The sequence below is a fragment of the Epinephelus moara genome, chromosome 20, assembly GCF_006386435.1.
Source record: "Epinephelus moara isolate mb chromosome 20, YSFRI_EMoa_1.0, whole genome shotgun sequence".
In the NCBI taxonomy this organism is placed as follows: domain Eukaryota; kingdom Metazoa; phylum Chordata; class Actinopteri; order Perciformes; family Serranidae; genus Epinephelus; species Epinephelus moara.
In genome coordinates, this window is record NC_065525.1 from 16,706,815 (window position 1) to 16,729,558 (window position 22,744).

A 22,744-nucleotide genomic window follows, 5' to 3' on the forward strand; every position below is an offset into this window, starting at 1 on the left:
GTGGGCGGGGTTGGCTGTGCTCATACCAAACGCACAGTTGCAATGTGAGCGGTGTGGCCCCTGCGTTAAATCGAGCACACCTAATTCGAGCCAGACCTCGCCGTGCTGCATGTGTTCATCCGGGTACTTGTGGGTGTACCACGTAACACAATCCAGAGCCTCCGATTAGCTGCGTTTATTTTACACATTAAGGGCTTGTTTTTGACTTCTGCACCCCAAAAGTGAATCCCGAGGCAAAATATTAAGAGGACACGTCTGAATATCGACATTTTGTTGATTAGAAGCAGCCGTAGAGGGCGTGTTAGCAGTGGAAGGAAAGCACATTATGAGAACGTGACGGATTAACAGTTGTATAACGGTTGATTCTGACCAATCAGAGCGCTGCATTTCTCCCTGCGTATCTCAGGTGGGTGGGGATGTCACTGAAATGAGGTCTTGTGTGTCAGACATACAATCCGTGGTGTCAGGCAGGTTTACGAGTCGTTACGGTTTATTCGCGTTATTTACCGTGTTATTGAGGTTGTAGCTCGAGTTAACTTTGTGTAGACTAACGTTACATTGCGGCAAAACCCGGAAGTATTCGCGCGTTTGTACTTTTTACGAGCTTGTGTTACATGAGCTTCCCCCAGCGCCTCGTGCGATAGCTAACAAAAATAAAAACAACTGAAATATCTCTTCTGGACGAAAACGCGTATCTTCGGAAGTTATTGTTGGGAGATGTGCTCACTTCATCGTTGCTACTAGCGAAAACAAGAGTTGTTTATCGTGTTTATCGCGTCTGCTGTGGGTACCTGCTGTCACACATGCAGCCACCGCTGGTCAGGAGACTCAACTCTGGGGATAAATTCATGGAGCAAGGTTAAGACTGGACAAACCCTTAACACAACTCTATCAACCACTGCCAAGGTTAAAAGGCTATTTCTTCCTCAGACGTGAGTGGACACTTGATTGTTTCGCTACAAAAACAACGTAAGAGGGCGTGTTTTTGGGGACCCCATCCCCTCTTTGTAACCCCACCGGGGATTCATAAAGGAGGCAAGCGACATGGTGGTCAACACCATCCACTGGTTCAGGAAGGGGCTGCGGCTGCACGACAACCCGTCTCTAAGGGACTCTATCCGGGATGCGGACACACTGCGCTGCGTTTACATCCTGGACCCTTGGTTCGCAGGGTCCTCCAATGTGGGCATCAACAGGTGGAGGTAAGGGCTGTTACCGGGATTGTAAAAAGAAATGAATGCCAGAGGGAGTGATAGGTGGGTGGAGGGTTTAACAGATTATGTATCATTACTGCACCTCAACCCCAGCCTAATTAAACTCTTACTGCTTATCCATCTGAAGATCCCCCACTTACACTGACTTAACTACCTCCCAAATGTCCAAATGGGCCATATGTTTCCAGTTCTGGTTCAATCCTGTGCAATACTTCTGTACATTCCTTGTAAATACTGTGCAATCAGGAATTAATGGGTATAACTGGTGTGAAAGATATTTAAAAAGAATTTTTCAAAGCAGTAATAGCCTACCCTTAAGCTGTCCATGAGGTGCAGATTTCAGGGGCGATGCAGGGGACACGTGACCCCCCCCCCAATATTTCGAAAAACAAACATATTTCCATCATAAATGTATGCAAGTAAGGCACAAATTCATGCTGAATGTTCACCAGAATGCAAGAAATCAAGTGTTTGACACTCAAAACCTCCCTTTGCAGGACCCCTAATCCCCCATTTCACATGTTTCCCCCCAATTTTGAAACCAAGCCTACTCCCCTGCAGCCTGTATCTAACTGAAAACACTTGATCAGTCTAATTAGGCCCCTGTAACAGACGACATACTCTATGGTTGCCTCCCAAATCATGTTGTGTTGGTCATAAAGATGCACATTATTTATTTCATCCTTAATGCATGATTGCACTGGTTTAGTGACCATCACTCTATCACTACTTGTTATGTCGCATTTTAACTTAATCTAAATCCACATATAAGATGCAGTTGTCACTTGCTAAATTGGATAGCTCTACAATAAATAGTAGGCTAATAGACTTGATATATAGACTGTGTTTTACCAAGTGTATTCTTGGGTTATTGTCATGTGGAAGTTTCAATGATCAGTCACTTCCCCCTGAGTTGCATGTAGAATCAAAAAAATAGTTGTAGTAGTAGTTGATGAGGTGGGTGTATTACTAGGTCAATGAGTAGGTTACTGAGGAGGAGGTGGGTACACTCTGCTCTTTATTCCAACGGCTTTTTGGCTGATAGTGGGGTATACTGTAAACAGCCAGAAAAAAGAGATGGGTATGCCCCATTTTCCTTCATATACCCTCTACTATGCCAGTGGTAGTCCTGCTTTCTAATAGGAGCTGTAACCTTAACTAACCTTGCATACGGTTTACTGAATGAAACCTGTGGTAACATCAAACCTATAGACATTCAGAAATCATTAATTTTAAGTCCTCGTGATTTTGAATAGGACCAGGTATCTATGTAATGCACCTTTAGACTTTGTTTAGTGTTACTGCCAAGATGCCAATGTACACATATACATATTGTATGTCAGGAAGGTCAGTTTGACCGCCATTCAACATCAGCAAACCACTAAGTGCCCATTCATATAAATCACTGTCAGTTCTGATGGCCTATAATTTCTCAAGATATTTGTTTGCTGTCTTATGTGATATCAAAGCTGTTCTTTTTTATAGCAGACATGTCAGGCTTGCCTTTCTACTCAGCTGTATGAGTGGGTGGTATCACAAGAAAAACTGGCAGCGACTCATAGACTCGATCAATATACATTCTGTTGTCTGCAGCTGTAGTGTAATCATCAGTGATATTGACCTGAGCCAGTTCTAGGTCATTGTGGGTAATGGCAAAAACAAGTATGAATACCTTGTTTGTTTGTTTTGGGTTTGCACTTAGAAATACAGGATGTTAAATGTTGACTGGGAGTGTTTTCCAAATAGCCGTTCTAGCATTTACATACAACAGTGAATTTGGTTGTTTAGAGCAGGTTGAGTTTTTCCAATATAGTGATGATTGAGAGTCCACAGAGCTTCATTAGTCTCTCTTTGTTTCTTTGTGTTCAGCCTTTGGCATGACTGTATCAGTTAGCCATCTAGTAGCTTTGGAACTTGCTGCAGACATAATCCTGCTTAAATACAATTAATAGAAATGATAAACATACAATATAAAGAGATATATAATATTTCCCTGAATCTCTTTTCATGTTCAGATGGCACATTCTATCAGTGGTCTCATATTGTACCACTGTACAGTTACCGAAGTATCTTCATGAATTCAGTGGACAGCAGTCCATAATGTTCTTTATTTGGGTGGAAATAACTTTGACCTTCATGTTGTGAGAGGACATGTAAAGGCTCCAGACAGTAAGCGTGCCTTACCACGATGACATTACATTTTTTTCCCGCTTACTAGCTCTGCTGCTCAGACCTGAACGGAGGGCTGAGAAATTGGGTCAGTGTGTTGTTATGGTCATTACATCATGCACCCGCACTGGTTTGACCTACATTCAACACACACACACACACTTACCAGACTTCCCACTCCACCCATCTTTTTAGTCAAATACACCACCTCATTTACCATGTGCAAACTTTTGCTCGATCATTACACGTCCATATTGTTCAGGTTTTGAACATTAAAATGGGGTGTCAGACAGCTTTTTCAAAGTTTACTGGTGGTCAGAATAAGTGCTTAGTTTCTGTATACAACAGCACCACTTCGCTCTGTCTGAATCAGTTGACCTTTGTATGGCAGTGCTCTCTCAGTTGTAATGCGTAGACATACCTAAGCATCGTAAACTGGTCAGTGCATTGAAATTACTGCTGCTGTTGCCGTGTATTAATGTAGATGGGCACGCAGAGTGTTAGTGTGGAATAATTGAATCATTCATTTGTAATAACAAATGTTAAATAAAACCCAGGACAGGAAAATGGTGGTTTTACAGTTTATCCAATCTTCAGATGGAGAGTCTTTTGATCAGTATTCATGTTTATTACACAAGAGACTCTGTTCCTTTTACGATACTATTGGTTACACCACATTTTTAATAAACAGAAGCCTTTTGTTCATCCGAGGCTTGAAGTTGAATCAGAGACCCAAAAAAAACTAAATCGAGAGGCAGAGCTTCATTAAAAAATCCATGGTTTCTATGTATTTTGAACCGATTCTTGATACCCATCTGTTTCAAAAAATGAAGACAAAGTGGTCCATTGATCCAATAATAATAAATCCATTATTAATGACAAGGCAAATAAAGCAGCATAAAATTAGTCAAGTGGCATAGAGCGTTAATAAATGAGCTTTTCACACTTTCACAAAATCTGTGTAAAACATGCTTTGACTGTTCTGGTTTGTTGTGGTTGTGCTGGATGGATGTATTACGGAGAAAAGGGTTGATTTAAACACTAAAACATATATCATATACATGAAAGCACTTTATGTTTTCTGCCTGTCACTGTAATAAATGTCATAAAGTCCTCTCACCCATAGATGGCACATTCTCCGTTGTGTTAAAACTAGTTGTCTGTCTGCTGCTGTTCATGGTGACATTGTGTAAGAGGTCTATGGTCGACAGTGTGTGTAAAAAGATTTCACCAGGAGAGGGCAGCCTGTTCACACTAAAACACTTGAATCTAAGCATTTTCATGAACTCTTCACACTTTTGGTATTCTCATGTTGATGCTAGTGGATGGCTGTTCATATTAGTGATTGGAAAATATGTAAGCATCAATTTAATAATCCAGAGTATATTCAGTTGAAGTTAAATTAGTTGTACGTTCAGTGATTTATTCTAAAGTTCTTTAACACAACTCAGTGTGTTACACTTTCAGTTTTATGACCTTTGGCAGCTGAACCTTAAAATTACGTCTTTTAATGTTATATTTTGATCTAAAAAATAACCAAAGTGATTCTTTCTCTAAATACTGTGTTGTCAAAATAACTAACAATAATGATTGTTGCCTCCAGTATTGCTGGTGGTAGTTAACTTTGTTATTCTCAAGAGTTGGGATTAATTCAGTTGCTTTGGGTAATGCAGTGTTTTAGCTTCACAGGATGGCCGACATGGTCATAAACTGTAAGTCTCATTGTTCTAGCTTTCTGTATTTACAGATGTATGACTGAATTAATTTAAACTGCCACGCAGTCTGAGGCACTTAGTCTTAATGAAGCAACAGTTGAATAACCAATCTTAATCTTTAAGTACAATCAGGGGGCCACACAGCCATTGCTGTGCCATTGGGATGTTACCTGTGTGACACCCACTCTTCCCCCCAGTAGTCCGTTCAGATCCTCAGTTCAGCTCATTATTGCATTTTGTGTGAGGGTGATATCTGGTGGGAACTCATCTCAGCCATATAATCACTTAATTGATCCCTCTGTCTGTTTGGTTCCAGGTTTTTGTTGCAGTGCTTAGAGGACTTGGATGCCAGCCTGCGCAAACTCAACTCCCGCTTGTTTGTCATCAGAGGCCAGCCCACAGATGTCTTCCCTCGGATTTTTAAGGTATGAGTGATGGGATAGAGTGGAAGATGTAGTTATATACTTAGCTTTGTTCTGAAACAACCTGTACCTTTAAATTATTTTATAGCTTATTGAACAGAGGCTGAAAAAAAGCAATGCAGGATTTTGATACTTCAGTGAACTTATGCAGTGGCCGTCCAAATTGATTCCATAGACGTTTAATATGTCTAAGATACTTACACATCATGGTCTCTGCCACTCTGTCAGTCCATCTTTTACATGCATCCCCTCACAGACTAAAACTGTGTGTATGTGTTGTTCCCCAGGAATGGCAGATCAACCGTTTATCTTATGAGTATGACTCTGAGCCGTTTGGCAAAGAACGCGATGCTGCCATCCAAAAACTAGCCTGCGAGGCTGGGGTAGAGGTCATGGTGCGGACTGCACACACCCTCTACAATCTGGACAAGTGAGTGACTCTGCAGTATTAATTCAAGCAGATCCCCTAATAATAAACCTGTTTGAAGCAATGTGAATTATCACTGTCTGCTTTGTGATTGTGTGAAGGCTCGTGTTGATTCCTTTTTCCATTTTTCTTTTCTAAAGGATCATAGAGCTCAATGATGGTCAGTCTCCTCTCACGTACAAGCGCTTCCAGGCCCTCATCAACCGTATGGATGCTGTGGAGATGCCTGCAGAGACCATCACTCTGGACGTTCTCAGAACATGTGCCACACCCATCAGTGATGACCATGATGACAAGTTTGGGGTGCCCTCCCTGGAGGAGCTTGGTAAGTTTTTCTTCACTTGTAAGTTTGTTGTGTGCATGAATGCACTGCTCATGGTATATGGACACACATGCTATCCAGCATATATCTCAGCGTCACAGTTTATACTTGTATATTTTTCTCTTTCAGGTTTTGAGACGGAGGGCCTGACCACAGCAGTGTGGCCAGGTGGAGAAACAGAAGCCCTCATGAGGCTAGAGCGGCATCTGGAGAGGAAGGTAAAAAGACATTTTATAATACAATATATGCACGAAATAATTACAGTTTTCATTAACTGTTGTCTTAACCTGATTGACCGCTCACCTAGCTGAAGTCATAACAAATATATGAACACTTAACTGAGTCACATTCAATAACATACAGTATAAAGTTATGTTCTCCACTTCCTGAAGGTCACATGCATACCGCTGATGACAGAGATGTCAAAGAAAGCCTGACACATTATTAATCAGCATCTGGACTTTACACATCAAAATATGAGTGTACATTTTGCAATAGATAGTAAAAGCTCTGAAAAAAATCATTCTTTGGTGTGTTGGCTTATCTCCATTTTTAAAAAATGGACTAGTCAGCAGAGCACCGTTGCTTCCCCACTTCCCTGGAACAATTTTCTCACTGACACAGCAGCTGTTGTCAGAATGAACAAAGTGTGCTAAATGTGGAGAGATATAAAATAGATTTAGCTCCCTTGTATATATATGTTGGTGAAAGCTGGCCACAAAAAATTAACAATGACAAGGAGCACTGTTAGATTCACAATTTCAAACAAGTTGACATATAATATGTGGTACTGAGGAAGGCAAGTCTGAGGACGTGGGTTTTGAGCCTTTTTGAATAGACCTTTTTCACGGCAGACATTTTGATACGTCAGAGTAGGAGCAACACAGGTGTGTTCAATGACACTAATGACAGCTGTGTTCTACTTAGGGGAGACCCTGGTATTGTCCATGTTGGCTAAATGTTACTAGCTTACTGGGACACTGAATGGAACTCAGCCATCCTTAATGTTATCAATTTCACCTGTGCTTTTTCTACTGACACAAGTCAAAATGTCTGCTGTGAAAAAGGTCCATGATGTCAATGGGGGGCATTTTTGGTGTGGTTTAGTAATGAGATTCACAGAGAGATGGCGGGGCTGAGACTGCCCTGTCACTCCAGGTTCAGCGCTTGGTCCTGGGGATTTGCAGGAAGTTGACCTCAGTCGAACAGAGGTACCTGTAGGGTGTTTGCTTGTGGATTCAGTTTGAAAGTTAGGGGCAGCCAGGTTGTTGAGAGCCTTGTAGGTGGTGTGTAGAATCTTGAAGTTTATCCTGTGGTTCACTTGGAGCCAGTTGAGGTCATGGAAGACTGGGTGGATGTGGTCACTTGAGTGGCTAGTTGTAAGTAGAGAGAGTACAGAGTTCTGTATCTGCTGGAGTTGTTTGTGGTACCATAGAGGATACTGCTGCAGTAGTCAAGTCTGGATGTTACAAGTGCATGGATGGGTGTTTCTGCAGCAGTAGGTGACAGTGAGGGTCGGAGGCAGGCAGTGTTGCAGAGGTGGAAGAAGGCTGTATTGGTGATGTGGTTGGCATGGGACAGGAGCAAAAGGGTGGGATTAAGAATGACTCCAGGGTTGTGGATTTAAGTGGAGGGGTGACTATGGAGCCATCAGTATTGAGTGAGAAATCCTGGGTAGGGCAGGTAAGGGGATCAGGGCCAAGATTTCTGACTCATTGCAGTTGAGTTTAAGAAAGTTTCTTTGCAGGTGGTGAGAGTGGAGTGAGTGGCAGCAGTGATGGTCTGGGAGGAGAGGTCGGGTTAGGTATCTTTGGCACAACAGCGAAACTTGAGGTTATGGTGGCGGAGGATCCGTCCAAGTTGTAGCATGTAGAGGATTAAAACGAAGGGGACCAAGAATCAAACGCTGGGAGACATCATGGGTGACAGGAACTATGGTTAATTTGCAGTTGTGGATTGAGATGAATTGATGCCTGTCAGAGAGGTAGGCTTTGAACCAGGAGAGAGCTGTGCCAGTAATACCAAGGGTGGATGTGAGGCATATGATGAGTGTGTCAAAGGCAGCGCTGCTGAAGTCAAAAAGGATGAGGATAACCGTAGGTATTTTGTGACTGTGAACAGAGCAATCTCAGTGCTATATTTTGACTGATGAAGGCTCAACAATCTATGAATAGCAGGTGTGGCAAACACATAATGTCAAAGACATAATGTAGAGGCAGGAAAATCAACTGAACTGAAAAAATGGTAGAAAAAGAGCCGATCTGGTTAATGTCCCTCTGTTTGTTAGATAACAATGACAAAGACAGAACTAAATGTAAAGTGGACAAATGGACAAGGAAGGGACTGCACATCTCACCCTAACCCCTAACCCCCAGCCCATAGCTAAAGCTGACTGACCACCTTTTTTACAGGCATGGGTGGCAAACTTTGAACGTCCACGTATGAACGCCAACTCCCTGCTGGCCAGCCCCACAGGCCTCAGCCCCTACCTGCGCTTTGGATGTCTCTCCTGTCGGCTCTTCTACTTCAAGCTTACTGATCTCTACAGGAAGGTACGAATGACATTACAAACATTAACCCTCTTTAAGTTTTATCATGTTTTGTTTTCACTCAGATTGGTTTCATGTTGGTGCTATGTTGGTGCTCTCTCCTATCAGGTCAAGAAGCACAGCAGCCCACCACTGTCCCTGTATGGCCAGCTGTTGTGGAGGGAGTTCTTCTACACGACTGCCACCAACAACCCTTGCTTTGACAAGATGGATGGAAACCCTGTCTGCGTCCAGATCCCCTGGGACCGAAACCCAGAGGCACTGGCCAAGTGGGCGGAGGGACGGACAGGCTTTCCCTGGATAGATGCCATCATGACCCAGCTGAGGCAAGAGGGGTGGATCCATCATTTGGCGAGGCACGCTGTGGCCTGCTTCCTCACCAGGGGAGACCTCTGGGTCAGCTGGGAGGAAGGCATGAAGGTAAGAGCAGACAAAAATGACCAAGTGTCCAAGAACAAAAGGTGCACACTTTTCATCAGTCACCACAGTCATTGATAAAAGAATAAAACAATCACTACCGTGCTTTATTTTAACTGTCCATGTCTTGTTCAGGTGTTTGAAGAGTTGCTTATAGACGCAGACTGGAGTGTAAATGCTGGCAGCTGGATGTGGCTCTCCTGCAGTTCCTTTTTCCAGCAGTTTTTCCACTGCTACTGCCCCGTGGGATTTGGACGACGCACAGACCCCAATGGGGACTACATACGGTCAGTCAGTACTTTCATCTGCACACATGAATATGAAAGCTCCTTTCAGAAGCTGACGTTGTTGTGGGTATTTGTTCCGCCCTGCAGTCATTTCAGATGGGAAAAAAAAAAATGATTAGCTTGTGGTCTTTTGTAGCCTCGGTTGGGGGAGGTTGACTCCTCATGGTTGTCATGATCCAGTCATGTGTAGTTACTAAGTTACTGTTTAAACAGTGATACAAATTGTGTGACCTAATTTACTGTGCCAATATCACTGGAAAAAAAAAGAATAAAAGGATGAGCTTTCACAGACAGTATTTGTCAGTAACAGTATTATTGGTGGCTAATCATTAATTTATTTACTGTGGCACATCTGTAACATCTCATCTTTAACTTATATCATGTTCCACCATCTTTTGTCCTCCATCTGTCTTCATTCTTTCCTTTTCTCACAGGCGCTATTTGCCCATACTGAGGGGCTTTCCAGCCAAATACATCTATGATCCTTGGAATGCCCCAGAGGAGGTGCAGAAGGCAGCCAAGTGCATCATAGGAGTCCACTACCCGAGGCCCATGGTGAACCATGCCGAGGCCAGCCGCATCAACATCGAGCGGATGAAGCAAATCTACCAGCAGCTTTCCTGCTACAGAGGACTGGGTAGGGACATGACGCAGATACTGATCATCTCAAACTCTCACGCTCTCGTGCCATCAGTTTAATGTTATTTTGAATATCTGGAATGCTACCCAAATTTATACAGATATATTTTTCAAATAAGATGTCTTTTTATGAGAGGTAGATTTTTAATGGCCGATATACTAACGATAGTTTGAAGGAGGAAAATACAGATAGCCGATTAAAATCAGCTGTTCCCTGGGACAAAATCACGTTCTGTATCGCCAGAAAAATGCGAGGATAATTGCTTTCTGAGAATATTATATCTGATGTACGGTGAAAAATGAGATTGAAAGATTGTTGTGCAGTTATTGCTGGTGCTGGCCCTTCCTGGTCTTGAAGTAATAATGAGTTAATAGTCATTTAGATTATCAGAAATTAATTTCAAACACATTGCTAGTAGCTTGCTACTTAATTCTAGCGAAATTACACCGACCAATTACACTGATGATCTACATTTTATTCCTCCACACTGGCGGCAGAGGCATTATGTTTATGGGTTGATAATCCGTCAGCTTGTCCGTCCCAGTACTTGAATGCAATATCTCAAGAACGCTTTGAGAAAATTTCTTCAAATATGGCACAAACATTCGCTGTGATTTTGGTGGTTAATGGTCAGTGTGACCTCACAAGACATGTTTTGGCCATAACTCAAGAATTCATGCTAATTATGAAAAACTTTTTACACAAATTTTAACAGGATTAAATAACTAAGTGATCTCATTTTACATCCAAAAGGTCAAAGGTCAACTTCACTGTGACATCGTAATGTTTTCTGGCCATTATTCGTCATAACTCAGGAGCAGAAGGGAAGATATTTAGTCAGATAGTGAACTGGTGACACTAATCTAGGATGTCTACCTTGAAACTGTGCTGATTGTACAGATCTTCTCTGCTGCGGGGTTGAAGATTTGTGTGACGCATCCACGTTTCACCATAAAGTACACTTAATACCTTTTTAATAAATTCCTTCTAAGTCTTCACTCCATATATGAGTCTGATCAGACATGGATCTAAACTGCAACTTGACTGGTTGACGGAGGCGTACAACCCTGCAGGGGTAATTCTTGTGTCTGTTTATAGTGTTTCCAGTCTTTCCAGGATTTTCTATGAAGCCTGTGTTATGAGACCCAACTCCATACACCACAATGATGGACAGTAAATTTAAAAGCTAACATGCAGTTTGCTTCAGGAAAATCGTTTTGCCTGATGAATGCACATTACACAACAGGGCTATTCAATCACAAATTCAACTGGGCCGGATTTTAAAAGCCGGAAAAAGTAGATGGGCCAGGCAGTTTTTAAGCAGCCTTTATTAGCTTGTGGTAATGATTAATTTTAAACAAATGCAAATGAATGTTGTAACAAATAGCAGTGTTTATTGTTTCACTTTTTATTGGTCACATAACTGACCTGGTCACATCCGAAAGTGCAGAAACCAAATTAAAAAGAGCATCAATGCTATTAATTCACAGAACAATAACAGTAACCAATAACACACTCCGCCTGTCTCTACCAGTATCTCCCTCCCTCCCTCCCTCCCTCCCTCTCCCCTCTGTCTCCCACACAAACACACACTCCTCACCTCATGATGTTTTCCACAGAGATCAAGTTAGTGTTTAGGAAAAACATAGCACAGTTTATTTTAGCAATCGGCCGCAGCCTAGATGTTTTAAAAAGCTACTAAGCGTGGTTCGAACTGTGTCACATGAGCGAATGTTAATTTGTGAAAGATATGATTAGAGGTGTTAATATACCGATGCATACGTCCTGCCCGATCTGCACTGCACGTGTAAATTAACAGAGATGAGAAGGAAGTGAGATGACTCATTTGTGAGCTACCTTCAGACACTATATGTAGTTTACATATTTCTCATTTCGGTATATCAGATTTAAGTGTGCCGGGCCTCTTGGAGATCGCCTCTGTGCCAGATGTGACCCACAAGCCGCCAATTGAATAGGTCTGTTATACAATATTGCATTAGAATACACAACAAGGTAAATGCTCCTGTTGGGTGATTGATAAGAGGCAGGTGGCAGATAAAACCCTGGTAATGGCTCTGCTGTTTTGCTGCTATACAAGCCCCAGAACACCTGAGACATGCACAAACAGTTTTATAAGTTTGGAAATAAAGAGCCAGTGTGTCTTTATCATTTTCACAAACAATGCTTTTGTCCTCTTGCAGGCCTGCTGGCAACAGTACCTGCCAATCCCAATAATGGTGCAAATGGCAGTAACGTCGGAGGAGTCACCACAGGAACTAGTCATGGTCCAGCAGTGTCCTCTGAAGGCTTCTCCACATACGAGGGAACGTCTCGAACAGGTACGTCTGTTAGATGGTTAACATTGTCATTGGTTAAAATACAGTTTTTTGTATGTTAATTCATGAGTACATTTGAAATTGTACAATGCAGGCAAGATACTAACATTATCTATTCAAAGTCAGCACAGTCATGGCTAAAATTAATACCCATGAGACTTGCGTCAGCTGGCTGCATGACATCAAATGTTGCTGCCCCTGGCCTGCAGGATTGTTGTTGAACTGAGAATTGGTAACTGAATGCCAGGCTTTATCACAGAGTATAACCAAACTACTGTTGTTCTCCCAAAAACAAGCCAGAAATATTGAATAGCAATAAAACGCCCTGAGTCAAGTTTCTACACTGCAAAAGGAAGTAATAGCTTCATAGATGTACTCACTTCACTGTTGAATTTGATGATGGTGGTGGGTTTTATATCCAACTCACAAAGCAAAATGTAAGCAGTGGATGAAATAATCTCTTGTATATTTTGTGTATCATGTTTTAATGCAGAAAGAGCACAGTCCACGCAGAAGCGGCGCCGTGAAGAGGCTTCACCCAAAGGCAGCTCTAAAACCTGGAAGCAGAGCAAATAGTGTGCAAAAGGCAGAAAACAAAGGGTCCCTCAGTCGGTCGGGATCATCTGGTCAGCATCCTGTCCTGACATGCCCTCAGCTGACACACAGTACTAACTGTAACTAACAACCATAGAGGAGGCACAATGGATCCAGCTGACACTATTGACTTTGTTTAAAGGTCTCCCTTCAGTACAAGATATCTGTAACATGTCTTGGTCTCCTGAGAAGACACATCACACATCTCAGGAACCAAGGAATGAAATCAGAGAAAATGCTCACATTGAAAAGAAAGTATCTCGTAACAGCAGGGTGTAAAAGGCAAAAACAAGTGATCTATAAGGTCCTTACATCAGGGTGTGTGAGGCCACCTATTGTCTTCCACTAAAGTATGTTACTGTACAACTTATGAACCACCAATTGTTATCATGAACGCCTCAACGCCTCCCAGTTCTTATAGATGGTGAACTTAAAATTTAGCCTATACCTGACTCCTTCTGCCTCTACACTGCTTACCCAAAAACGTCAAAATCTGAAATCTGACTCCCATGTGATTGATGGTAAACTGTAACACAGTCTGGAGCCTGTGGATGACTTGCTTTGTACAGTGGACACTGACATAAGGTGACCTGAATAACACACAGCTGTATCTTTTCTTACAAAAAAAGCCCCCAAATATTTCATATTAAGAATATGAAGTCACTCTGTCATGACTGTAAATAATGTAAGAACGTTTTTTTTTTTTTTTTTCCAAAGATTTAGGACCCTAAGGTCTCATGTACAGTAGTAATGGATATTAAAAGCAAATCTATAATTTGATAATAAAGCAGGCCTTACAAAGGCCATCATATATTTTGTAAATACCTATTGTTTTTATTTCCAACTTTTGTATATTTGCTCCTGGTGGTTTCACAACTCCTTTTGTAAATAACGTGTAACCAAAACTGAAAAAGTTCTACTGTGAATGCATGTGCTTTTGTCTCCCATGTGATGTTAAATCTATTATTTTTGTATAAAAATGAACAAATTATGGCTGTATGGACATGGCAATAAATTACAGAAATATTGCTGTATACTTCTGGTTTGTCTTTTTCATTTGATTTCACATCTTTACTAGAAGAATGAAGGTGTGGGTGTGGCATTTTAAAAAGTCTAAAAGATAGGCAGATTTGAGTGCTGTGCTTTGGACCAGAATTCTGTTTGACCAGTGTCAAAAAGCTGAATATCAGCCGCTGTGACTGAACGCTGTTAAACAATAAAACATGAGAGAGTCCAGGAGGTGGTGCTACACTTTATTGGCACTGTATGTGGGAACTTTGAGCCAATTAATTTGAGATAGTGTGTCACATATCACATCATCTTCCATAAGGTTTGACCTTTTATCCCATTTTCCTAAAAGGTGCATATATCCCCACCAATTTTTTTAAAATATGGTAAGAAATGTTCAACATTAACCTCTTTTAAATAAGACCTTAATCTGTTTTATATCTATCTTATATAACCTTCTTTTCTATCACATGTTGATAGAAGTTCAGGTTATTCCAGGACTGTTTGCACGAACCTTTTCATACTTGGAGATGAAGTGTATGACTAAATGAGATTATCTTCAGGTAATGAGTGACCGTGCAGTCATGTTGCTGTCTGATCACACAGTGTTGTTGTGACAGCCTCGGGGTGGAGAGAAGCTTTGTGTTGTTGGAGGCTTAAAATCACACACACAAAGGAAGCTCCATCGTGTCCAATAGCAGCTGCCGGTCGGTGGGCGGTGATATAGCTGAGTTCAACCCTCAATAAATGGATCCCGCACACACTCTCAGTCGGTGTAGCAGATCCCGATCCTGTGCTTGTGCCTGCTTGACTACATGATAGAGATGGAAGTTGGAGACAATGTGCAGAAGAAGCCTCTCTGCCTCATCGCAGCTGTGTGCAACAACAGAGGCATCGGGAAGGACGGGAAAATGCCCTGGGATTTACCGTAAGAGTGAAACCATTTGTGATGACGTCTCTGCTTGATTCAGTTTGAAAATGCAAATCATGTATTTGACTGCTATGTCACTAACTGCGTTTAAACAGGCTACAATACAAATATCTTGATGGTTATATCAATGTGTTCTGTATCCACATGTGTGCAACAGGACAGATCAACAGTGATTGTTTATAGCACTGTATGGCTGTTCGGTTATGTACCACTCCGTGCAAACATCTGGGTAAAGTTATGAGGATTTTTATTAACCAGCAGTGTTGGGAAGTAAAGCAATATGTAACTAAGTACATGGAACGAGTTACATTTTCATTTAATTTGTTTGACTCACGACTATATCACATGGTATGGAGTACAAACATTACATACAATAAAACAATGGCACATGGCCTGGCTAAGGTACAGCCAATGTTACTTAAAGGGATAGTGCACCCAAAAATGAAAATTCACCAATTATCTACTCACCCATATGCCGAGGGAGGCTCAGGTGAAGTTTTAGAGTCCTCACAACAATTGCGGAGATCCCAGGGGAGAGGGGGTAGCAACACAACTCCACCTAATGCAGGCTTACGGCGCCCCAGATTCAAACGTCCAAAAACACATAATTGAAACCACAAAATATCTCCATACTGCTCGTCCGTAGTGATCCAAGTGTCCTGAAGCCCCGACATAAAAAGTTGTTTGGAAAAACAACTTTTTATGTCAAGGCTTCAGGATCTCTGCAAGGAATGTGAGGACTCTAAAACTTCACCTGAGCCTCCCTCGGCATATGGGTGAGTAGATAATGGCTGAATTTTCATTTTTGGGTGCACTATCCCTTTAAACAAAAAAAGCACCTAGTTTACAAATTACTTTTGGCTTGTCTGATTGTAATAACAAAATTAATTTAAACATAGATGGATGGTTAAAATAATCCTTTGGCAAATACCTTTCTCTATTGTGAACACTCTCAAAGCCAGAAACCACAGAAGTTAGTTTCAAACTTGTGATGTCATCAAGTGTTTGTGTTCTTATTTTTACTCAAATGACCTTTATTGTGTTGTTGTGTTCTCAGTCGTTAAACAGACGATTTACTCATAAACTCAGAACATTCCCCTGGGTGCTCTCAGTGTCATCTATGACAGTGATTCCCAACTGGTCCAGGCAGCCATGGGGTCCAGATTTCTCCTTAGTCATAAGTTTAAGGTCCACACAATTCAAAACATTCAGCATTTAACCATGTCGTCAAGCTAGTTTGCCGTCTCCGTCAAGTGGCTGTCCATTATTCCCTCACTCTACAACAGGAAACAGCACTTCAAAATAAAAAGTCTTTGCCAGAAATCCACAGTACTTTAAAACAAAGTGTGTTTTTTACAAACCTGACATGTTTGTGAGTCACTTGCGGTCCATTCAGAATGGCCCCGTGACCCACTTTTGGACCAGGACCCACCAGTTGATCTATAACATCTTTCCGAGTTTACTGTCTGTGGACCAGCTCCAGACTTTATACCTCGTGACATCACAAACTTGAGTTGTGGTGCTGTAATTTTTGGATTTGGGAGACATGTTTACTAATATTTTAGGTCTGTCTTAGACCATGGGATTAATGTATGAATATTGAAAATGGGCGTAGTTCCCCTTTAATACCAAATTTAAAACATTTGTTAGAATCATCCTACATTTTCAACAGAGTAAGTAGTAAATTGTAGCCTATTAGATTACAAAAGTAGCCTCCCCAGTATTGTTTATCAGCTCGTCCAGAAATGTAACACCAGAAGAGTTTAAAGTAATGTATGTATGTATGCACTAGTTGCAAAGTTGCAGGTACCAACAGTATATGCTGAAGATGTGAGTGATGCTAAGTTGTATCAGAGTAAGCAGCAGCACCAGTAGAGGGGAGAGGAGTGGTTCAGTAGATCAAGTAGCAGTAGTCCTGCTATAGTAAACAGTAGTTGTAAAAGTGGTGCCTCACAGGGAGCCTGTACAATACAGTTAAATAAAGACATGTAGATCTTTTATTCACCAGGTCATTCTTTGCTCCATGTGGAAACTATAATCAGCAGTGCAAAGGGTTAATGAGCTCAGTAACAGCTGACTAATAATGTTGAAACTGTGACTCTTGCAGGTCTGAATTCCAGTACTTCCTGAACCACATCACAAGGGTGTCGAGACCAGGTAAAGAGACACTCTAATTTGGTTGTTTTATCCTGTAAGGGTTTTTTCATTGCAAATGTATTATTGCAAATAGGGTTTGTAAAGCAGGTTGAACAACTGTATGAGGATTTTGTCCACATCTACTCATACTTGATGATTTTCCTCCTTTGGTGTGGGTACAATCTTTTCTGTACTCTAAACTTTCACTATTTTGAACCCCAGTCCAGTGCTATGGATTATGAACATACTTGAGAGCTGCAGCAGCTAAGATGTGTAGTTGAGTGTCACTTATTTTATTCTGTCTATTTCAGGAAAGATGAACATGATGGTGTGGGGCAAACGGTGCTGGTTCTGCCACCCACAATCTACTCTCCCACTAGCCAATGCTCTGCATGCGGTGCTGAGTACAACACTGGAGTGAGTGCTCTCTGACACAGACACCTGCTTCAACCAGGGGAGCAAGATATTTGGGGTTATCCAGAAAGCAATTTGAGGTTTCATTGCCATTTATCCTTGTCAATTCTCTGAATATTTCTCTTCTTTCAGCACGCCTCCAGATCATGCCCACTTTGTGTGTAAAGACTTAGAGAGTGCGGTCCAACTAGCTGCACAGCCCCCTCTCGCCGGCCTGATTGAGACCATCTGGATTATTGGTGGGGCGCAGGTCTACGAGGTAAACTAGGATGAGCTGGAAAGATATGGCAGAGAGCATGGCTGGATGGACAAGTTTGCAGGGAAATGAGCTGTGGGTCACTATTTAGCTCCTACTCATGCATGTTCACCCAATCCCGTCCCAAGTTGGTCGCCTCCCATGATTCCCAGCATTCCCAGCTCCACCCAACCTTCAACAAGTCTACTCAGTCAGAATAACTGAATGCTTTTTTCACTGGTGTTCATGGCTTTCATGTGACCTTGTAATATGCACAAACTATTAACAGCATGCACGCTAATGACAGAGCGACAGCCTGTAGATCAGTGTTGATTTAACCGTCTAATTGATCCAATACCAGCAGGGTTGTTAAACAAGAAACTATTAAAATTGTCGGCGCCATGTAGAGCCACAAATATGCAAAGTTGTCTTGTGCAGCTGAGAGTCCTTCCCTCTTATGTCAATATGTTTTCTGACACAGTGAAAGCTCATTTCTGTCCCACTTTGTGCTGAATTACACATGAAAAGCCAGGTTGTTAATACTGTTCTGTCTAATACTGTTTACCAGGCTGCACTGAAGCACCCGTGGTGTGAGCTGGTTTACCTGACAGAGGTCATGGCAGACTTTGACTGTGACGTTTTCTTCCCTGAGTTTGACAAAGAACTCTTTAAAGATCAAGAAGAAGGGTACGTATTCATTTCATCCTCACACTGGCATGGTGCAGGTTGCCCTGGTGTTGAAAGGTTAATGGTTAAACAGTTGCAAAAGACTGATTTTTACATGCAGAGTTGTTTTTAGATATGCCAAAATGACACACTTGGGAAAGTATATAGTGGCTTGGCCGAACCAAATAACACACAAGGGGTAACCAAAATGGGCACCAACTACAACTAAACACAAAGCAAAACTAACAAAACCCAAATCCCTCCCCATGACATGACAACACATGGTTTGGTCCAATGGGTTGGCTCCAGGATTTAAGAGTCCTCAGCCTTTTTGCTCCAACAGGAAGGGACCTCCCCAAACAACCACAGTAACTCAAAGACAAGAAACAGATGATTAATATCAAACAACTTGTGTACACTTAAACAATGTGTGGTTAAAGGCAAATAAGCAAATTCTAATTCAGTCCAACTGTGTGATGTGAATTGTTCAGGTATGGTTGACCATAAATGATAGTAACCTGTGTAGATAAACTAATGAGATCAAAGTGTGGCTTGGGAAAACATCACCATGTGTGGCTGTGACCATCACAATCATATAATACTAACTGTTTTTCCTCTGCGACAGTGACAGCGACAGCCATGGTCGTAGACATTATGTTTTCAGGTTGTCCGTACATCCGTTTGTCTGCACGTTCGTCCCATTCTCATGAACGTGATATCTCAAGACCTTACTCAGGGAAGTTCTTTAAATTTGCCACAAACATCCACTTAGACTTCGCTATGAACTGATTCCATTTTGGTGGTCAAAGGTCACTGTGACCTCATGTCTGTCCCACACTCGTGAAAGTGACATCTCAAGAAGGCCTTGATGGAATTTCTTTAAACGTCCACATGGACTCAATGATGAACTGATGAGATTTTGGTGATCAAAGGCCACTATGACCTCACAAAGCATGTTTTTGGCCATAATTTACCCTAATTATGACCAGATCTCACACAAATGTCTAATAGATAAAATGATGAAGTGATGACAGTTTATATTTAAAGGCCAACTTCACTGTAACATCATAATGTTCAGCAGTAACACTTTGAGGAACAGAAGGGGAGACATCAGGGGCTGTATTCACAAACATTCTCGTCAATCTCTCAGAGAGCTCCTAACTTAGCCTAAATTTTTTAGTGAGGAATCTGAGCTTAGGAGTGATTTAGGAAAGTTCTCAGAGCAACTCTGAGCAAGGAAGAGACAAAAACTTTTACCTTAGTGAGGGGGTGTGGTTGACCCTGTCTCTAGGTATGATGCATTCTTTTAACAGATGTGATTGGTTGTCACAGACACACCCTTTTTGAGCCTGCAAGGTGCAGGCACTCAGTGGAAATGAAATGAACTGCTGACTGTGAAAGTGTTGTCATTGTTAGTGTTATCACTCTGCTGATGGAAGGATTAGACAGAACAAAGTCATCACTGCTGCACTGTTGCATTTTTTCAGTTTTTGAAATATCTTAGTATTGTGATCATTTTACTTCTGGCCTTATAGCGTTATTGTGTTGGCTGGGAAATGTGTGCATATCCCTAATGAGATTGATCACACATATTATCCCTGCATGATCTAGTCTGTGGCATTTCATTTACTCACTGTCATCCAGCATTTGGAGAACATTTCTGCGACCTCTTTGTGTTTCCACCAATTTCTCCTCTGATTAAGAAACTCTTAAGCCTATTTAAAGTCCTCCTCCCTGCTCCCAACAGTTTTTCCACCTTAGGAGCTCTCTTAAGGTCTAAGATGCTTTGTGAATAACCTTTATCTTTACAAGGACCTAGTCTTAACTTTAAGGGCTAGAAGAAATTCTAAGAAAACATCACAATTCTAAGAATTTGATTAGAATTTCGTCACTAGCAACTCTTTGTACTAGGATGCTTTGTGAATACGTATGTTTGTACGTATGTTTTCTCCCACAGTAAAAGCATGTTTATGTATGAATATTGTTCATCATCCATTTAATTATCATATTTGACAGTTTTAGATGAACTGACAAAACTGTTTTCCTTTTGTTTCCAACTAGATTTCCAAATGTACCGAGTGGAATTCAAGAGGAGAACGGCGTCAAGTACAAATTCCATGTATACAAAAGAGACACCAGTGATGCGGTGTAGACAGCTATAGAGAAAATCAATAGATTGTCAGAGAACACTGAAAATCTGTCATTCCTTTAAAACCCTATCAAGATTTATTGCAGAGTCAACTCCTGGATAGACTGTAGAGACATGCTGCCAAAACCCAAACCCACAGTGTGCCATTATAGTTTTTAAAATTTAAACAAAGCCAAAGTCTATCTAACACTCTTTGTAATACACTTATTGAACATTCCAGTGTTAACATGACTTTTATACTGTTTGTTATCCATGAAAAACTGAAACACAGACACTTCAACAGCGGCCTAGTTTGTCCACCCAAGTCTTTATGTGTATCTACCCTTCCTCCATCGCTGCTGCCTGGACAGATATTATGATTCGTTCTAGTATTAAAAAAAATCCCCAGCCACCCTCTGCTGTCACCTTGTCACTTGTCAGCGTTCCCATCTCGTCCTCCTCCTCAGTAATATTGCAGCTGCACAGAGAATATGCTTGTCAGTGAGTCAGTCAGCAGCCTACGTCAATGACAGCCCGTGTTCTGGGTAGCACAGCAGATCCGGGTCTCTCTAAGCCAACATGACAGATGCCAGTTCAGAAAGTGACGAGTGACTTGTCCCGCTGGTCCGCTTCGATTCTATAATGACTGTCTGGTTATTTGGAAAGATATGGAGAAATTCACAGCTTGTGATTTGTTGTGCTGGAAAGACATTTTTATCGAGGAAGATTTTCACTGTGCAGTCTTCTGTGAATCTAGAAGGGTTTTCATGAAATGAATCAATGTGAAATCATTAATGGAGAAACAACTGGCATTTTGTGGCTTTGTATTTCATTTAGAATAAGAATGAGCCTCATTCATCTGGTTGTATGCGATCCTTTTTGCCACTAGATGGAGGCACAGCATTGAGACAGCAGTCAGAAAGCCCACCTTTATGCTGCTTGTAACTGATTAACAATATATCCCAGATTCTACCAAGAGTTTTGATTACACACAATGCTTCAACAATCCCTGAAAGCTTACAGTTTAGTGGGTACTGTAGTGACATAATAGTAATGTTATGATAATAATGGTCACAGCAACTTAACTACAAAATAAATCAAAGTTTCAATCAAAGTTTTTTACAATAGTAACAGTAAACAAGGACAGAGATATGTAAGAAGAAACACGGACATTAAGGTCAGGGATTTTGAATTCTCAATAATAAATTGTACTTTTAAACATATTTGTCAAAGCACTTGGTGATGTGTTGGTTTTAAATGTGCTCTACAGACTAAAGATTAGAACAACAAAACTAACAACAACCAATAACCTATGACACATTTATGGAGTGATTTAAGACCAGTCCGTGGGATTAAGTGGGATCAAGCTGTGAAGTTGCAGATTGCAACCAACTGAATACCCCTCACTTTTCAAGAGTGCAGAGAAGTGTTTGGTCTGTCCTTTCAGACCTACTGCAGAAATGTGGTGGTGGAACATGGTGGGCCAGTGGCCACTGTTAACAGGACTTCTTGAACTGCAAACAAGGTCCAATATGACTCCTTATTTTTTATGGATTCTCAATCCACGGAGAGGCGACACAGTGGTGTAGTGGTTAGCACTGTCTCCTCACAGCAAGAGGACTCCTGGTTCGATTCCAGGAGGGAGCCCTTCTGTTTGCATGTTCTCCCCATCAGTGTGGGTTTTCTCTGGGTACTCCGGCTTCCTCCCACAGTCCAAAGACATGCAGATTAATTGGTAGGTGTGAATGTGAGTGTGAATAGTTGTCTGTGTCTATGTGTCAGCCCTGCAATAGTCTAGTGACCTGTCCAGGGTGTACCCCGCCTCTCGCCCAATGTCAGCTGGGATAGGCCCCAGTCCCCCAAGAGGATAAGTGGTTACGAAAATGGATGGATCCATTGAGATTTTATACTTGCAAAACTTTCCTCAAGGCAAGAAAAGCAATTTTAAAATCTGTGGCATCATCACAATGTAAAGTCTACTAGCAGAGTGGGAACTTACAGCTGGTCCAGTGGGTCAAACACTACTACACATATTCAGTAGGCCGCATACCACAGGAGTAAATACGGAAGCTAGAAACTTTGTTGGCATATGAACCAAGCGATCAATTCTCATTGGACTGAAAAGGCACCATCC

The 22,744-nt window shown here is 41.5% G+C and overlaps 2 protein-coding genes across 3 annotated transcripts; both read left to right on the forward strand.

The window, feature by feature from the left end:
- Positions 1-360: 360 nt before the first annotated feature.
- Positions 361-14,138, forward strand: cry1b (cryptochrome circadian regulator 1b). Of its 2 annotated transcripts, XM_050073347.1 has the most exons (11): positions 369-1,202; positions 5,415-5,523; positions 5,808-5,950; positions 6,088-6,272; positions 6,399-6,487; positions 8,681-8,821; positions 8,927-9,238; positions 9,371-9,522; positions 9,957-10,159; positions 12,364-12,501; positions 12,992-14,138. In XM_050073347.1, exons 1-11 carry the CDS (start codon positions 1,045-1,047, stop codon positions 13,072-13,074), a joined length of 1,713 nt encoding a protein of 570 aa, XP_049929304.1. In that variant the 5' UTR covers positions 369-1,044; the 3' UTR covers positions 13,075-14,138. The 2 variants fall into 2 exon arrangements, with proteins under 2 accessions (XP_049929305.1, XP_049929304.1); XM_050073348.1 differs by lacking the exons at positions 12,364-12,501; positions 12,992-14,138 and adding an exon at positions 12,068-12,334 and having other exon boundaries at positions 361-1,202.
- A 668-nt stretch (positions 14,139-14,806) lies between these two features.
- On the forward strand, positions 14,807-21,831 carry zgc:153031. Its single transcript, XM_050073343.1, has 6 exons — positions 14,807-15,028; positions 17,139-17,188; positions 17,479-17,584; positions 17,714-17,840; positions 18,385-18,503; positions 20,544-21,831. Exons 1-6 carry the CDS (start codon positions 14,916-14,918, stop codon positions 20,632-20,634), a joined length of 606 nt encoding a protein of 201 aa, XP_049929300.1. The 5' UTR covers positions 14,807-14,915; the 3' UTR covers positions 20,635-21,831.
- The last annotated feature ends 913 nt before the right edge of the window (positions 21,832-22,744 follow it).

Coding starts and splice junctions, on each gene's coding strand:
- cry1b (XM_050073347.1), top strand. CDS start 1,045: ATGGTGGTCAACACCATCCACTGGTTCAGGAAGGGGCTGCGGCTGCAC. Junction 1,203..5,414: donor GTGGGCATCAACAGGTGGAG/GTAAGGGCTGTT, acceptor GTTTGGTTCCAG/GTTTTTGTTGCAGTGCTTAG. Junction 8,822..8,926: donor TTACTGATCTCTACAGGAAG/GTACGAATGACA, acceptor CTCTCCTATCAG/GTCAAGAAGCACAGCAGCCC.
- zgc:153031 (XM_050073343.1), top strand. CDS start 14,916: ATGATAGAGATGGAAGTTGGAGACAATGTGCAGAAGAAGCCTCTCTGC. Junction 15,029..17,138: donor AAAATGCCCTGGGATTTACC/GTAAGAGTGAAA, acceptor TGACTCTTGCAG/GTCTGAATTCCAGTACTTCC. Junction 17,841..18,384: donor GTGGGGCGCAGGTCTACGAG/GTAAACTAGGAT, acceptor ACTGTTTACCAG/GCTGCACTGAAGCACCCGTG.